Genomic DNA, 16,707 nt, shown 5'->3' on the forward strand with positions numbered 1-16,707 from the left:
TCAAACTCCATTAAGTAATGTTCAGTTGGGCACGAACTTTAGTGAAAATTATGCAGTCAATGTTAAATTTTTGGAAAGGAATCTACATATTTTTTGCTAAACAGTGTATCTTTACAATTAAAAAATTTGTATCTAAAAGTAGATGGGCACATCCTTTTGAGGTCAATTCAATATCTCAAGTCTGTACTAGTTTTGTGATTCTGCTTATGACCCTCGTAACAGAATTGGTAGATTGGTGTGGAGTAACACTCTTCCTCCCTAAAATCTAATTTTTTGGGGTGGTTAGCATGGAAAAACAAAGTGAAGACATCTGCTTTTTTTTTTGCAAAGAATTGGTGTTTTAAATGGGAATGCCTCTACTCTGTGTATCTTTTGTAAATTTGAGCCACAGACAATTAACCGTATGCTCCTTTTCTGCCCCTTGGTATGGAAAGCATGGACTGATATGATGCACTGGTAGGAAACACAATGGATTGTGCCTGGATCAATTGAAGGTTTGATTCAGTGGTGGGCTGGTAATCAATTGAAGACCTCTGAAAGGAGGACTTGGAATGCCATCCCTCTAGCAGCTATTTGGTCTATTTGGAAACATAGGAACGAGTGTGTATACAAAGGAGTTCAACCAGATTTGAGTGAGTTAGGGGATCTCACCATAACCAGAATGGTTATTTGATTGAAAGCTTCGACTAAGGAACTCCATTACTCTATTCATGATTTCCTGTTCAATATTAAACAGATCAGAGTTTGTCTAAGAGGCGGTCAATAGTTGATTTATTGTATTTGGTGCTGTAATAGAGAAATGTTAGAGATCATGAAAGTTTTGTCATGAAAAGGGTCATGAAAAATTTGTGACCCTTAGATTACCTTGATTATTATGTGGTGTTTTATTGTAAGTGTAATTCAAAGGTTACAAATCTTTCATGACCATTTTCATGAAAGATTTTTCATGATACCTAGCATTGCTGTTTGTAATATTGAGTTGGAATCTCTTTAACTCTTGTGGGTGGGCTTTGGGGTTGCACGTGATTGGTCTTGAATTGGGTGCCAACATAGTTGGGATGTAATGTATTGACAATGATGCAATTATCCCCCAAGCATTGTTGTAAGTTTTCAAGTTTAATAGAATTTTTTTGTTTTCCGATCAAAATATATATATATATATATATATATATATATTTCTTCAAATTTTCAAAAGAACTCAATCATACTTGTTCTCTAACAAATCCTAACATATTATGTTCATCGCTTTTCTCATGCATAACCAGTGAAGTGTACCAACAATATTTGCATGTTATAGAACCAAATACAATGGATCAGATTTGTTTTAGAGAGGTAATTTACAATGGAGTTGGTTTGGAAAGTTGAAGAAGTATGTTTTTAGATAGAGATTTAATTGTAAAAGATACAAAAGTTTCTTCAAATATTCAAGATTCCTCTCTTAGAATTTTGGTAAAGTTGTTATCCAATTAAATATGAATTAGTAGATTTTGAATTATATAAAAGGTGTCCAATTATTGGTTGCCATATACGTTGGGTAGTAGGAATTCCTGCATTCTGGATTTGAGAAAAACTTTGTCCATATAACTATGTTCTCTCACTAATTTTTTTCATTGCTAAAAGTACACCTGTGTGACTTGCATTTGTAAAACAAATAAATAAACCATTAATGTAGATGAGGTGCACAAATTATGCTGATTTCTTTTTATTTATTTATTTTTTGGTTTTTTTCTTTTCTGTTTTTTTTAGTAGTTATTTTGGAGTTCTCACATTAGTTGAGCAAAGTTCATTTACATTAGGACGGTCCTTTAGAACAAGCTATATGCACTGATGGGGAGATCTACCTGGCCATGTGTTGAGAATCACATGTATTGAGAAATCACCAGAGGCGTGTCAGTGTGTGTCATTTTCATCTTTATTAAAGACATATCAATAGCAAGTTACATATATGTAAGAAGCAAAAAAGCTAATGTAACTTTTTCTTCATATTCTTTTTAATTATTAATCAATTATCTCATTTATATGTTATTGGATCTAGAAAGTGAGTTTGCATATCATTTTCTATGCATGAAACCGAGGAAATTCTTTTATTCATTTCCAAGTAAAGCATGAAAATTGTTGTGAAATTGTCTTTTACTTTCTAGTGTTTGGTACAACGAAAAATAAATTTATTTGAACAAAAAATATTTTTTACATTTAAAGGTATAAAATATTTGTTTAGATTAAAGTCCTATTAATACACCATACCACCGACCCACCATCACTGCCATCACTACTATTGTCACCGCCACCTCTACTGCTGCTGCCACCACCACTAACACCACCCCAATCACCATCATCACTGTAAAATAAATTGATAGAGAGAGAATAAATTGTATGTATTATAATTGATTGTATTATTGAGTTGTGTTCAATATGTTTACAATGATTCCTATATATAGAAGAGTAGAGTAGGTAGGTGTATAGTAGGTGGTAGTAGGTGGTAGTGGTAGGTGTGTAGTAGGTGGAGTAGGTGGTAGTGGTAGGTTTTAACAGCCCCCCGCAAACTCAAGGAGGAGAGACACAAATCAACTTGAGTTTGGAAAGAGTAACAAAATAAGAAAATAGACTAATACATAAAATAAAAGAGGATAGGAGACACTGTATGGTCGTGTCAGACCGTTGGTGAAGACACTGTATGGTTGTGTCAGACCGTTGTAGGAGCTAACCGGAATCAATGTCGGGACAGTTTATGGGGTCATGCCGGACCGTTGTAGAAGCTAACCGGAATCAATGTCGGGACAGTTGATGGGGTCATGTCGGACCGTTGGAAAAGCTAACCGGAATCAATGTTGGGACAGTTTATGGGGTCATGTCGGACCGTTGTAAAACTAACCGGAATCAATGTCGGGACAGTTTATGGGGTCATGCCGGACCGTTGTAAAAGCTAACCAGAATCAATGTCGGGACAGTTTTATGTGGTTATGCCAGACCGTTGAAAAGTCGCACCCTCAAAAGGTGTGCCCAATCTTTCAAAAGGCGTGCCATCAAAAGACGTGCCCAATCCATAAAAAGGTGTGCCGGACATTATGGCGATGCGCGTAACTACCTTGGCTTGCGCGCCCATGTTGTCGCCTAGCGCCGAGCGGTGCACGATGCGCGTGTCTGCCTTGGCTATTTAACCAAGACGGAGGCTGAGGCTGAGGCTGAGGCTGCGACAAAAACCTACTAAAAACCTCTGAAAAACTCTTCGTTTTCTGAGAGAGATACTCTGTAACATCTGAAACACTCAGCAACCCATAACATGACCTCTTCTTCCCGTCCAGCTACCCAGAACATGGTCTCTTCTTCCCATAGTCTGCTCACTCTTTTTCCCGACCTCAACGAGTCCACAAGAGAGATAACCGGGGCAGTTTCCCTTGAACCTCAACCAAGCGCCCCTGGGTTTGCTCCGTTGAACTTTCCTATGCGGTCTGTGGAGCAAAGAATGGTAGTGCAATCGGATATTGAGGCCAATCAGTATACATTGAAGTCATGCGTGGAGACCATGATTGCGGTCACAAACTTGTCGCACCGGCTTCAGAGTAGGACAAATGAGGTGCAGCAGTTAAACGCCCAACTGGCTCTGCTCCAGCGCATGTATAAGGATGCGCGAGCAAAGATAAGTGTGTTAAAGACGAAAAACAAGGAGCTGAAGCGGAAGGCCACCGTTATGTTCCGATTTGGAGGTCCGCCATATGCTGCAGTGGAGGAGCAGGGGGGAGTGAACGTGCTCGGTGGATTAGGAAGCACGGAGGCAGCACCGTCAAGGGCCGCCCAGGACGGAGGCAAGAAGAAGAGACCGGCGGCAAAGTAGAGTTTTTGTTTGTGATCGGGTTTGATCTCGGCAAGAAGAAATGACAGTTTTTTTTTTTTTTTGTAACTCTTTGGTGAGAACGCGATGGAAGTAGATTTCTGAGATGAATAAAACAAGGTTTGGTGTGCAAAGCTATATGGTATGAATGGAATTTGAAAAAAATTAAAAATAATGTGAAAGAAAAATAAAGAAAGAAATAATAAGAATATATTTGAAATCAAAATGAAAGATGGGGGAAATAAGGAAAGGGGTTCACGTGATTTCTTGGCCCACGGTTTTGTTAAAATCGGCAATGGTGTTCGATATTTTTTTTTTTTTAATAATAATAATAATAATAATATATTAATGGGGAAAGCATGTGCGCTGGTGGGTTAGAAAGTGAAAAAATGTGAGAGAGAGAGTGGGGTACACGATGATGATGATGATGATAAAATGAATAAAAAAATTGATTTTGTATAATGCTGTGGCTTTATTCAAAAAGTGAAAACTTTGTCCCTGAGTTTGTTTCCATTGAGATAGCATCTTGAGCAAGCTGAGAAGGTGATTGTTGGAGTGATGCCTGTGAAGGCTACGTCTGCGAGGAAGACAATGGAGTCTGAGGGTGTAGCTGTAGGGAAGATGGCAAGTCTTGTGGCGATGGAAGTGGCTTCTCTTTTCAATGGATCATCTATGCCTCCTTATGATGTTCCATTTTCTGGGGGTTCTGCATATCATTACAACTATGGTAGCCACCTTTCGGGAGGCAGCCCATATAGACCTCTGCATCTATCTGGTCCAACACCATATTCTAGTGGATCGATGATGGGAAATGGTGGGATGTATGGTATGCCACCCATGATGGATCGCTATGTCTGGTGGAGGTCTCCTCGGCCTGTGCTCATTGTACGAAACAGATCTTTCCACTTGTGCAGGAGTAGCCATGAGCGTGGGAGATTCAAAGAGGTCCAAGTAAGGAAGATTATCAGAGTTGGAAGCTCGGTTCAGGAGCTTCTCCGGCGACGTTGCGGCGACGGAGGCGAGCTTCGTGAGAAATGAGTCCTTAGGGTTCACTGGAGGCATCAGAATTTTAGCTCCGTTTCTGCTATTTATGGCACATAGGGTCTGAATTGAACGACGTTTCAAGGACTGTGATGAAGACGAAGAAGGAACTGAAGTAGCCATCGGAGCTCGCAGTGAGGTCGCCATCTTTTCTGAAAACCCAGAAACAGACCAAGGAGAAGAAGGAGAAGATGAAGGGTTCATGTGAAACCCATTGTTGGGAATGATGATTCTTGGCGAGGATTGGAGAAATGGATTGGGTCTGTTGTTGTTGTTGGGGTTAGACATGGGATTGAAGGGAGAAAGAGAGGAGGGTGTTGAGGGTGTAGACGAAGTGTTCGACGAAAGTCCCAACCGAGTTTTGGCTTGGCTGATGAGGGATAACAAGAGGGTCTCAGGTCCACAGGCTAAGCGAATCATCTCCTTCTCACCAGGTTCTTGAATGAAGATGTAACCCATGATCTTTGAAGTGTTTTCTGGATCTAAACTCCGGCAACAACTACCATCACTGTCGTCGGAGAGAGTGCGGTGGCTGGAAGGACGAATAGGCGTCGGAGCTGCAACCTATTCTTGTGGGACTTGAGGTGTCTGGAGGTGAAGTGGGTCTTGTTGTTGAGCATACAGTGGTGGTGCAAAGGCAAGGCTTTTGCTCCTTGATCTTAGAGCAGCACAGCTTTGATGGAGGTGTGTTTGATGTGATTGCACCCACGCAAGAGCTCAGCACTGTTGGGTTGCATGCCACTGCCATGGAATAGGTTGAGGTCCGGCGGGCGGCCAAGGCGAGATTGCCGCCCGCCGGTGAAGCAAAATTACTAGATTCTTAACCTTGCTCTGATACCATGTAAAATATATTGATAGAGAGAGAATAAATTGTATGTATTATAATTGATTGTATTATTGAGTTGTGTTCAATATGTTTACAATGATTCCTATATATAGAAGAGTAGAGTAGGTAGGTGTGTAGTAAGTGGAGTAGGTGGTAGTGGTAGGTGTGTAATAGGTATAGTAGGTGGTAGTAGGTGATAGTGGTAGGTTTTAACAATCACCACATCCACCACACCCCACCGCCATTAGTACATTAGTTTTACGGACACAATCAAAATAGGAAAATGTTTTCTATGAAAATATTTTCAAAAAAAAACTGGTAGCAAATATTTTTTACTAAACAAACCAAAAGTAACGGTTCGCTCAAAAAGATGACGTGTAATTTTGTTCATACATATCTATCTTTAATAAAGTAAGGAACAGCAAAGTGTATTGTTCCATACAGAAATGCTTCTTCTTCTTCTTCGAACAACACAAAGAAAGAAGTAACAAAGAAGATAACAACAAAGACGAAAGCAGTGATTTACACGAATCTATGAGGTTTCTTGCCACTTTCCCAAACGTTCGTGTATAAATCCATCATCATTGTTAATAAATTCTTCAAGTTAGTTCATATATTTTTGAGGCCATAGTTGAATTTTCTTCTGAGCCAAACAATGGATCATGGAAGTGGTTACTCAAATCCTCATTGGAGGGCTGTTGTAAGTAAAATTTTGTCCTCTAATCCTTTACTTATTTATTGTTTTTTACAGTTCGATGTAAATTTATGAATGTATTACTTTATGCATCATATTGCAAAATGAGCCTAACTTTGTGCATCAAAATTAAATAACCTTTCGTTTGTTTCAACAAAAATATTTTTTAACAAAATATTTTCTACAGAACTTCTTCCAGAAATTGTTTTTCGCAAAAAACATTTTTATATGTTTAGTTACAACTTTAAAACTTATATGCTAGTGATGGTGGGAAGGTCGTGGAGGTGGTGGTAGGTGGTGACAATTATTGGTAATGTTTTTAGTTCGGAAAATATTTTCAATCTTTCAAAAGTAGAAAAATATTTTTCATCCAAATAAGTTTGTTTTTCGTTGATCAATAAAAATAATTTTTTTGTTAACTTTCATTTACCATCATACCAAACCTCAAAAAAAAAAAATATATCAAAATATCAAAATATTTTTTCACCAAAAGAAGCGGAGCATCATTAGTCTACTGGGAATTTTTTTGAAAACGTTGACTGAAAAACAAGATGAAACCATTTTATATCTCCATGCATAACACATCACAATTAAATGCAAGTTCATGTTATTAATTCTTTTTCTTTAAAGAAAAAGAAAACAATTCACTCATTTATTCATCCATATTTGATAGGATTCACCTTTGATCAAAAAAGACCCGTTTAACGTCCCTGCCAGAGGATTAAACATCGTGTGGGGGAACGACTCACGTTACTGGCAATGGAACAAAATCAAGGAAGAGGAAAGGTGATAAACATGTTTGATCATAATTTCTTTTTAGATTATTACATGTATCATATAGTGTACGTTTGTCATAGCCATTTATTTGCATAGATTTGCACCCAAGGATCATCATTTAGCTCAAAGTCTCGCAACCTTGCTCAGGCTCATATACCGGACAAGCTGGGCTAGTCTGAATAAGACTTGTAGCTAGACATGGGGCTAGATCTTGAAGCTCTGTCTGGCCATTTGCTTGTGAGAGGTGATCGTCAGCCTAGCCCAGGAACAAAAATATATGAAAAAAGTAAAAAATATATTTAAAAAATAAATAAATAAATAAATAAATAAACCCCATTGGACAAGGCTTGAATCTATGGTTTTTGATCCCGGACCACACTAGAAAAAAGCATGATAGGCTTAGCCCACGAGCAAGCTTGGGTAAAGATTTTACGAGTTGGGCCACTCCAACCCAATGCCAACCCTTATGTTGTAGCAAAAAAGTAATAATAATCTTCTTTTTTTCTTGGTGTATTCAGGAAAATCCAAGCTGAGGAAGTCGCAGTGCTGTTACAAGTAAACTGGCTTGAGGTCACCGGGAAAATTGATTTGAATAATTCCTTTGTGGCAAATCAAGCCTACACAATATACTATGTCATTAAGTTCCGAGCCGATGCATTTGGCTGGCATTCAGCTCCGATCAAGTTCAAGGTTCGAGTTAATGGAGAAGAAACGGGGCATGAAACCCGTGTATTGGAGTCCTACAGGGTGAAACATGATGAGTGGCATGAGGTCCCAGGGGGAGATTTCGTAGTGCCAACCAAGGCAGAAGGAAATGTTGAATTTGGAATGTTTGAGACTGATAGTGACTGGTGGAAGGGTAGTATGGTCATTGCAGGTATTAATATTAAGGCCAAAGCATGATGAGAAAGGGGGGCTTTTGTTATTGTTAATGTTAAAGAGTGTGTTATGAAGTTCATAATAACTAAGTTTGCTTCTTCATGGGATTTTGTTGTTCTTTTAGTTGTGTGAAATCGTGTTCGCTTAAAAAAATTTAACAAAAAAAAAAATGTTAATAAATATTTTCTCGTAGGACAAATAAAATTGTTTATTTTGGTTCTTGTATGTATTTTGTATGTGGCATGAAGCCACTATGGAGGCCCCTTTTTGTTCAACACTGTATTGATATTTCTTTTGATGAATAAATGTTACGCTGTTTCTCTCTCCCCTCTCTTCTCACTTTCTTAAAAGGTCAAATTTGATAATAATAATAATAATATTGGTAAATAAAATTTTATTGATGCAAATAAAAAAGTACAAGTTGTATAACTAGATAATATCAACAAAAAAATGCTTATTCAATAAGTGATTGTATCGTCTTATTTTAATTATTCTCTACATGTGTGACAGTATCAACAATTAATGAATAATTTAATATTATGTAGTGAGACTATATAGTTGGATTAGTGAGAGAGAGAGAGAGAAAAAATATTCATTTACTTTCAAATACGATATTTTATTTATCGGTGTTACTGTTACATTTAATATTTGTTCTATCCACAAGCACACAAAAACACCCAAGAAACGAAAAGGCTTGGTTTGGATTGTGAAGCAAAATAAAAATAAAAAATGAAATTTCTTATTTCTATTAATAGTTCATAACTAAAAAGAATATAAACTTTTTTGACAAATATTTATTCATTTTCCTAACTCAACAATTTTCGTTTAAAATAATTTTTATACAATTATTATTTGTCCCTTTTTTTATTGATGTACTCTTGATGAGCCTTTGTAATCTATTTTACATCAATAAATTTTCTTTTTTCCAAATTGGAAAAAAAAGAAAAAAAAAAAAAAGAGAAAGAAAAGAATTACTTCTATCAAACAATTATACACTGACAAGTGTTAAATTAAGACATGCTTAGAAGTTTAGGATTTAAATTAAAAATTTCAGCAATGCTAGGGATCATGAAAAGCCTTTCATGAAAATGATCATGAAAGATTTGTGACCTTTGGATTACACTTAGAATAAAGCAACCACACACTAATCACAGTAATCTAAGGGTCACAAATCTTTTATGATCATTTTTATAAAAAAAATTTCATGATTCCTAACATTTCTTTAAAAAATTAAAAGGTTAAGATTTTGTTTGTTATTAAGGTCATACATTAGGGTTTTTTTTGTAAATTTCGTCCCTTCATTTTATTTTTGGTCAATCGGCAGGAGGTAAATTACAACATAAGAAGAATTACTATCAAATTGACTTTCAATTATGAAAGAATGTTTAAAATAGAGGCACAAGCATACAACAACTGAAACAAACCCAATAAACACTTGAAATTGAATACAAATCTCTAGCCAAGGTAATGAATTGGAAGTCTCAAAATATTCACAATCTTCAAACTTTCGTTTTGACAAATTTATTTTTGATGTCATGTGTATTTTCAAGATATATATATATATATATATTGCAAAGAAAACCATCAGCACGCCATTTTGGAGAGAGAAAGAGAATATTATTGGTATAAATTTCCAAAAAACTTCTTGTTTTGAATGTAGTCAAGAAATTTCTCTACTAAAAATTTATGTGGGCGTGGTTTTTTGTAGTGGTTTAGAAGGAATTCAACCTACAAATAAATTTCTTTGTTATCAATAGAGCAAGTTCACTATTCAGTATCAACGAAATTTCTCCTTCAATAATTATGCTAAGCTTAAACAATTTATCGGTAGAGAAATTTATTTGTCATCAATCATTACTTAATCATAAGCATAATAAGCTTTATTAATTTATCGATAGAGAAAATCCGTTGTCTAGTAATCAACCAAAAAAAAAAAAATTCACTATCTAGTAACTTAGTAATCAATTGACATAACAGAATTGATCAAAAAATATTTATATCATTGACCCCACTTAAATAAAACAGGAGACTTAGGCCTCGTTTGGGAACTCTCATTTTTGGTCAAAAAGTTACTAAATTAGCCAAAAAGCCAACAACTCATACCAAAAAGTTAAAAATTCTTTTTTCTCTCTACTTTTTGCACATCTTTTCGTAAAAAGTCAAAAAGTCATCCCAAACATACTAGTTTTTTTTAGCTCATATTTTAGCCAAATAGTCAAAAAGTTACTAAATTAGCCTGTTCCCAAACGAGGCCTTAATTTGGTTTAAGTCCCTTTGATCCTTTTAGGCATTTATACCTAAGAAATGAAGAACATGTAATACGCTATTCTCAATGAATGTAATTTTGAATTTTAGAATTAGATATTTGAAGATCTAATCTTTGGGAATTTCCAACTCATTTTAATTTTGCATTTTGAGTTGCTGCTGCTGTCATTTGCTCTGCTTTGGTTTGTTGCTCTTTTTTTAAGGCTGTTGATGGATTTGGATTTGGATGGCTGCTGTTAGTGGCTGCTGCTAGTGGATGGCAGATGTGCTCTGTCTACTTGTTAGTGATGCTGCTGCAAGGATTTGGCTTATTTGCGTATCAATAATGCTGCTGCTGATGGCTGGGTTGTATTGGTGTTGTTACTTTTGATGTATTTTGTGGATTTTGTTCTGTTTTTGATTGATTGCTCATCAACTTGATGCAATGTTGTTGATGATTGGACTTGTTTTATGGTTACCAACTCAGTTGGAATCATATTACGTTGTTATGATGTTTGTGTATCTATCCTCTTTATTGATGTATGGTATAATTTATTATTCATCAATAAAATTCTCTCATTTTTTTTTTTTTTGCTAATCAAATATAAAATAATGAAATATAAATTACACCCCTAATGTAACTTGACTAAATCATTTTATTGTTGTGTGTCATAATAAATACAACAATGCTAAGTGCACAAAAAATATATAAATGGACAAAGTCTTACGAGATTTGTTGGTGGAATCCACTCCTCAAAAAAAATTTATTTTTTATCAGCTTCAAAAATTTTATCTTTCATCTATCTATTTGTTTTATGTGTCCGATTCTCTGTTTGTTTGGTTTTTGTATTCGTGGTGCATTATGATGAGAGTACGCATTCTCTCATAGTTGCCATCCTTTGCAAGAGAGATCCCAAGAGCATCTGATCTTCCACTAAAAAAAAAAAGCAAGATGCTCATGATCTCTTAGCACCACTTTGTGATAAGGAAGGAATAAATATAGCATCAAATATGTTATCAACAAGGCCAAGAATGTGGTGTCCATGGAATCACATCTTTTGTGATGAATGACATATCCACTTCAATTGAAGATTTTTAACAATTACACTTCCAAGGGCATCTTGTAGCATTTGTTAGTAGTTATCATATACCAAAATAGAAAGGGCTAATTATAAAAATATTTTTCAAAAAATATATTGTACAGGGAGCAAATATTCCGGCGAGCCCGTACTCCTTTCTTCCAAGCTCCGTTTATGTCCGATCACCTGCGAGCAAATAACGGTGAGCTACCCGGCGGTGTGTGACCGGAGAAACCCTCCGACGATCAAGTTAGCACACACCTTAGGATAAAGAGAGAGAGAGAGAGGAGTGTTAGAGTATAGGAGTTTTCTTACAAAGTGTTCCTCTGCTGCGTATGGGGGGCGCAGATATGCTTATATATCCTCTGCGCCCCATATCCACTCCCAGTCATCTCCTAACACGTGGCTCCGCTATCCCATCTGTCAGCGTAAACCTTGCTGAACATCACCTAATCTCAACTGCCTGCCTTCTCAGCTGGAGCTCGGCAGCCGAGCTGCTCCATCCTCGGCCTTGCTGTGCTTCATACCCAAGCACTTTACTGCCTAAGTCTAAAGAAGACCGGGCGACGCGGCATCTCGGCAAAGCCGAGCCCGGGGCACTTCCTGTGGTCGGCCTTCCTGCCGATCAAACGATTACCTCGGCTGACCACGCCTTTCCGGGCGCCGGTCACTCAGCTTGACTGGCTTCCTCCATCCGCTGATCAAGCAGCTCGGTTCAACCGAGCACTTCCTTGTCGGGCAACTACTTTACGATCAGGGGCGGCACATACTTGGCCCAACTCCTGCCCGGCCCAAGTTCTGGCAGCCCATCTCCGGGTGGATCGCCGGCCATCTCGGCCCCATGCACCATTAGGCTCTCAACCTGCTCAGCCGTTACCTCGGCCCAATTCCAGATCATAAATCTCCCTCTCAATTGCCCCTTAATTCCGTCCGCGAAAGCATGACTAGGATTATTCACTTCAACCGGGATAACCACTTCAACCGGGATAACATTTCTTCGGTCTTCAAAATGCCAAAGGGCGACCGGGCTAGTTAACATTACTGTCGGCAAACTTGCCCGGCTATCTTCCTCGGCTGAGGTCCTCTTCTTCCAAAGTAGCCCGGTTGGCCCCTCGACTCTTCAACCTGTCTCTTCAGTTCTGACGTCGCCATAAATGGGGACACATGGCGGGCTGCCATTGGTCCTCGAGCAGCCAACCCACCGTTTTTGCCAGAATTTCAATTTGGGCGGTTTTCTTCGTCTATACATACAAGACTCATTCATCCTCATTTTCCCCCTACTGACATTCTGCAACCCGACTTGCCAGAGCTCTAGCGTCTTCCTCCAAGCCTCGCTTGCCATTCTTTGCGTCCGTGTTTGAAGGAAAAGCAGTTGCCCCTCACTGGTAAGACCTTCAATCCCTCTTTTGTTGCTATCCTCTTAATATTTCTCACATTAGGGCACTAAAACGTAGTTCTTAGGTCGTAGCCACAGAAATCGTTCAAAACTTGCTACTGTTCATGGTGTTCTTCGTTTTTCATGAAGAACATTGAAGAACTGGGGCGGACCGGGCTCCTGGTCTTCATTTGATCCAAAAAAACCAATCTAACCGAGCAAATAACATGTTTGTCTCGACCCCAACAAAAACCGAGATAACATAAGGAAATGGTCGCTCAACCGGGCTAACCACTTGCCTGCCTGGGCGACCGAGCTCTTTAGTTAGCTTAAAAGACCGAGGTGGTTTGGCACCCTTAATGACCGAGCTAAAGTCCAGCTCCTTCCGCGCGACCGCGCTCACACTTACACTTGCCATCCTTTTCCTGCAGAGTCCAAGGGGACCACTGTCCATTCCTTAGGCTCTCAAGACCGAGCAATTACCAATTACCACTATACCAAACACCTCAGCCGAGCTACCTCGGTCCGGCCACAAATGGGGAAATTCCGCTTCCTAGTGGATACTTCGGCCGCGCTAGTTGCATTCAGAGAGGAGTATGGCATCCCGGCCGACGTCCATCTCGAACTGGCTGAAGAGGAGAAAACACCCTGGGGCAGACTAGACCAATGCCCCTTCACCGTGCTGTCAATTGTCGAAGGAGGCCTCCGTTTCCCACTAAACCCACTTATCACCGAGTTCCTCCGCCGCATCGGGCTGGCACCCACACAAGTGTCCACCAACACTTATAGAATTATCAACGGCGTTCATGAACTGAACAATCGGCTAGGCACCAACTTAGGTCTAGCCGAGATATTGAGGCAATACACAATGGGTCACACCGGTGACGGCCTAGCTTATTACTTGAAAATCAGACCGGGCAAGGAAAAAATTGTAACTGGCACCCCGGATAAAGATCTACACGACGACGATTTTTTCTGGGTGTCGGGCAATTACGAAACAGCCGAGGTGCCGGGCTGGTTTATAAACAAGAACTTCGGTTCCTCATGTAAGCCGCTCAAACTTGCTCGGACAGCTTACCACTTTATTCTGTAATTAACCGGTTTTCCTGTTTCTTTTGCAGCAATCCAAGCCTTGCAAGCCAACTATCAGTTTCCCAACATAGAGGCAATTCGGACCGTGCTTCGATATTCCCACCGAGATTGCAACGATTTCCTCGGTTACACCCTGACCTACAGGTACTCTGCTCCGCGCCAGAGTAGAGTAACAGACTTCCTTCGTGCTCCTTCGCCACCTCCAGACCCTACCCTTCCTGACGTCCCCTTAATCCGGTTGACAGACGAACAAGAAATGGCTAAAAGAAGCCGAATCAAAAACCTTCTCACTGCAACCTCGGCCGAGATACCGAGCGTCGTAGCCCATTCCCCGGCTGCCGGTCAATCAAGCGCTGCCGTGGTCGCCTTAGCTTCTCCAGCCGCCGGGCAGTCTAGCCAAGAAACACGCCGGGCTGGCAAAAGACCACGGGCAGATCCCTCCACCGAGCTCATCGCCGAACTGACAACCGAGCAACCTGCTGACAGGGTCAGCTCTATCCCAGCATGGCGGCCGCAGCTAAAGCACCGGGGCAAAGAGATCCCGGCAAATGCTTCGGTCAAAGGCGACAAGGAGCACTTGTTTGCCTTCGACCTCTCAAAGGCTCTGCTGCTGCCCAGCGACGTGGTTGGAAGCGACCACGTTCCTGACACCCGGCTGGTCAAATCCGCCGTGAAGTCAATGACCAGGGTAAGAAGTTCAATCTTCTGCTTCAATTTTCGCAAGTGTTTGCACGGTCTCTTCTCTGATCAAATTCTCATTTTGCAGGCCATCCAAAAGCAGCACTTGGTCATGGAGCGCATCCACAGACTTCGGCAGAAGGCGAGTGATACCGACAGCCAAGTCGAAAGCCTCCAAGCCAAGCTCGGCCGGGCAAAGTCGTCGCTTGAGATGGCTAATGAAGACAACAACAGACTGCTCGGTCAGCTGGATGCGGCCGAGAAAAAACGGGATGAGCTCCAGACTGAGGTAAACGCGCTCAAAAAGTCGAAGCAGAAAGACTGCCGGGCTGCTAACAACGCCAGCTTCAACGAAGCCGAGCAGAGCTACAAGAAGCAAGTCTTTGCAACACAAGACATCTACTTCAAGGCTGGCTGGAAGTCCGCCTGCGAGCATCTCGGCCAGGGCTCTGATACCGACGTATTTGCCAATCCTCCTCATGCTTCGCTACCGGTCTACCTCGTGCCTTACGCAAACGACGTCTTCAGCGCTTTGCAAGCTGAGGCCAATGAAGGGCTTGAAGAAGGAGATGCTGAGACAGATTCAGAGGCAGAAGATGCCGAGGTGTAGGAGCAGCTCGGTCATGAAGAGCCTGGTGCCCAAGACAAAAGTCCAACCATAAACCTTGATGCCGCCGAGGATGAATTTACCAATCTCTCCCCTCTAGTTTAGTTTTCATCTCTTTTTGTATTTTTGCTTTCAGCGCTTTTGATGTAACCGGGCTCTGTCCCCACCTTTTGTATTGACTTTCTTATTAATGAAAAACTCAATTTTACCAAGTGTTTGCACGGTTGTCATCAATTCCGTCTTCAGCAAAACACCTCGCCAACCGGAATTCATAACTCGGTTGAAGTACTTAAGCAGAACAAAACTGCAAATTCCTAAACCGAAATAATCATCTCGGTTGGTAATCACCAACTCTTCCAACCAGAATAAATCATCTCAATTGGAAATACTAAGTTGGGCAAAACGCCAATTCACCCAACCGGAGTAAACCATCTCGGTTGGGAGTCCTAAGTTGGACAAAACACCAACTCTTCCAACCGGAGTAAACCATCTCGGTTGGGAATCCTAAGTTGGACAAAACACCAACTCTTCCAACCAGAGTAAATCATCTCGGTTGGGAATCCTAAGTTGGACAAAACACCAACTCTTCCAACCGGAGTAAATCATCTCGGTTTTTTACATTAAAACAACAGTCCAAGTGCTAAAGCAAAATTACTTCTATAGATTGACAAAAAGAATTACATTGTGAAGTGCAAGCCAAAAAATTCCTTTGCACAAGAAAAGAAAGCAAAAACTTAAAAGTAATACAGTTTCAGGTTGGCCGCATTCCATGGCCGGGGTATTGCTCTTCCCTCTAGATCCTCCAAGTGGTAAGCCCCCTTGCCCGCCAGACCGGTGATCTTGTAGGGTCCTTCCCAATTTGCCCCTAGTTTGCCTTCACCTGGCACCAGGGTATTGCCCATAACTTTCCTCAAAACCCAATCACCAACTTTGAACGGTCTGGGGTACACCGTCTTGTTGTATTTCTTTGAGAGCTCTTGTTGGTAGGCGGCCACATGGATGAGGGCCCTCTCCCGACACTCTTCCACTAGGTCCAGCTCCAAGGCTATAGCCTCGACGTTTAGTTCGGGCTCAAAACTCTCGCTTCTTAAGGTGGACATGCCAACTTCCAAAGGTATGACCGCCTCCATGCCATAAGCCAAAGCAAATGGAGTTTCCCCGGTAGATCGCCGCGGGGTTGTTCGGTATGCCCAAAGGACGCTGGGTAACTCCTCAGCCCATTTTTCCTTTGCCTTCTCTAGCCGTTTCTTCAACCCATCCAGAATAGTCTTGTTCGATGCCTCGGCTTGACCATTGGACTGCGGGTAAGCCGGAGTGGAGTTGTAGAATTCAATCTTCAAATCTTCACAAAATCCTCGGAACAGGCGACCGTCAAACTGGGTGCCGTTGTCAGAGATCAAGATCTTTGGGACGCCAAACCGCGTGACCACGTTCTGCCAGACAAACCGTTTCACGTCTTTCTCTTTGATTGTTGCCAAGGGCTCAGCTTCAACCCATTTCGTGAAGTAATCTGTAGCCGCAATGATGAATTTCCGGTTGCCCGGTGCTGTTGGCAGTGGCCCCACTATATCTAGCCCCCACATGGC

At 40.6% G+C, this 16,707-nt stretch overlaps 1 protein-coding gene across 1 annotated transcript; it reads left to right on the forward strand.

Moving 5' to 3' along the window:
* The first annotated feature begins 6,019 nt into the window (after positions 1-6,019).
* On the forward strand, positions 6,020-8,370 carry LOC114295139 (uncharacterized protein PHLOEM PROTEIN 2-LIKE A4). The gene is made up of 3 exons (XM_028239336.2): positions 6,020-6,396; positions 7,064-7,176; positions 7,686-8,370. Exons 1-3 carry the CDS (start codon positions 6,352-6,354, stop codon positions 8,068-8,070), a joined length of 543 nt encoding a protein of 180 aa, XP_028095137.1. The 5' UTR covers positions 6,020-6,351; the 3' UTR covers positions 8,071-8,370.
* Positions 8,371-16,707: the final 8,337 nt, after the last annotated feature.

This window comes from Camellia sinensis, chromosome 9 (assembly GCF_055761805.1).
Source record: "Camellia sinensis isolate YWXY chromosome 9, ASM5576180v1, whole genome shotgun sequence".
Taxonomy (NCBI): domain Eukaryota; kingdom Viridiplantae; phylum Streptophyta; class Magnoliopsida; order Ericales; family Theaceae; genus Camellia; species Camellia sinensis.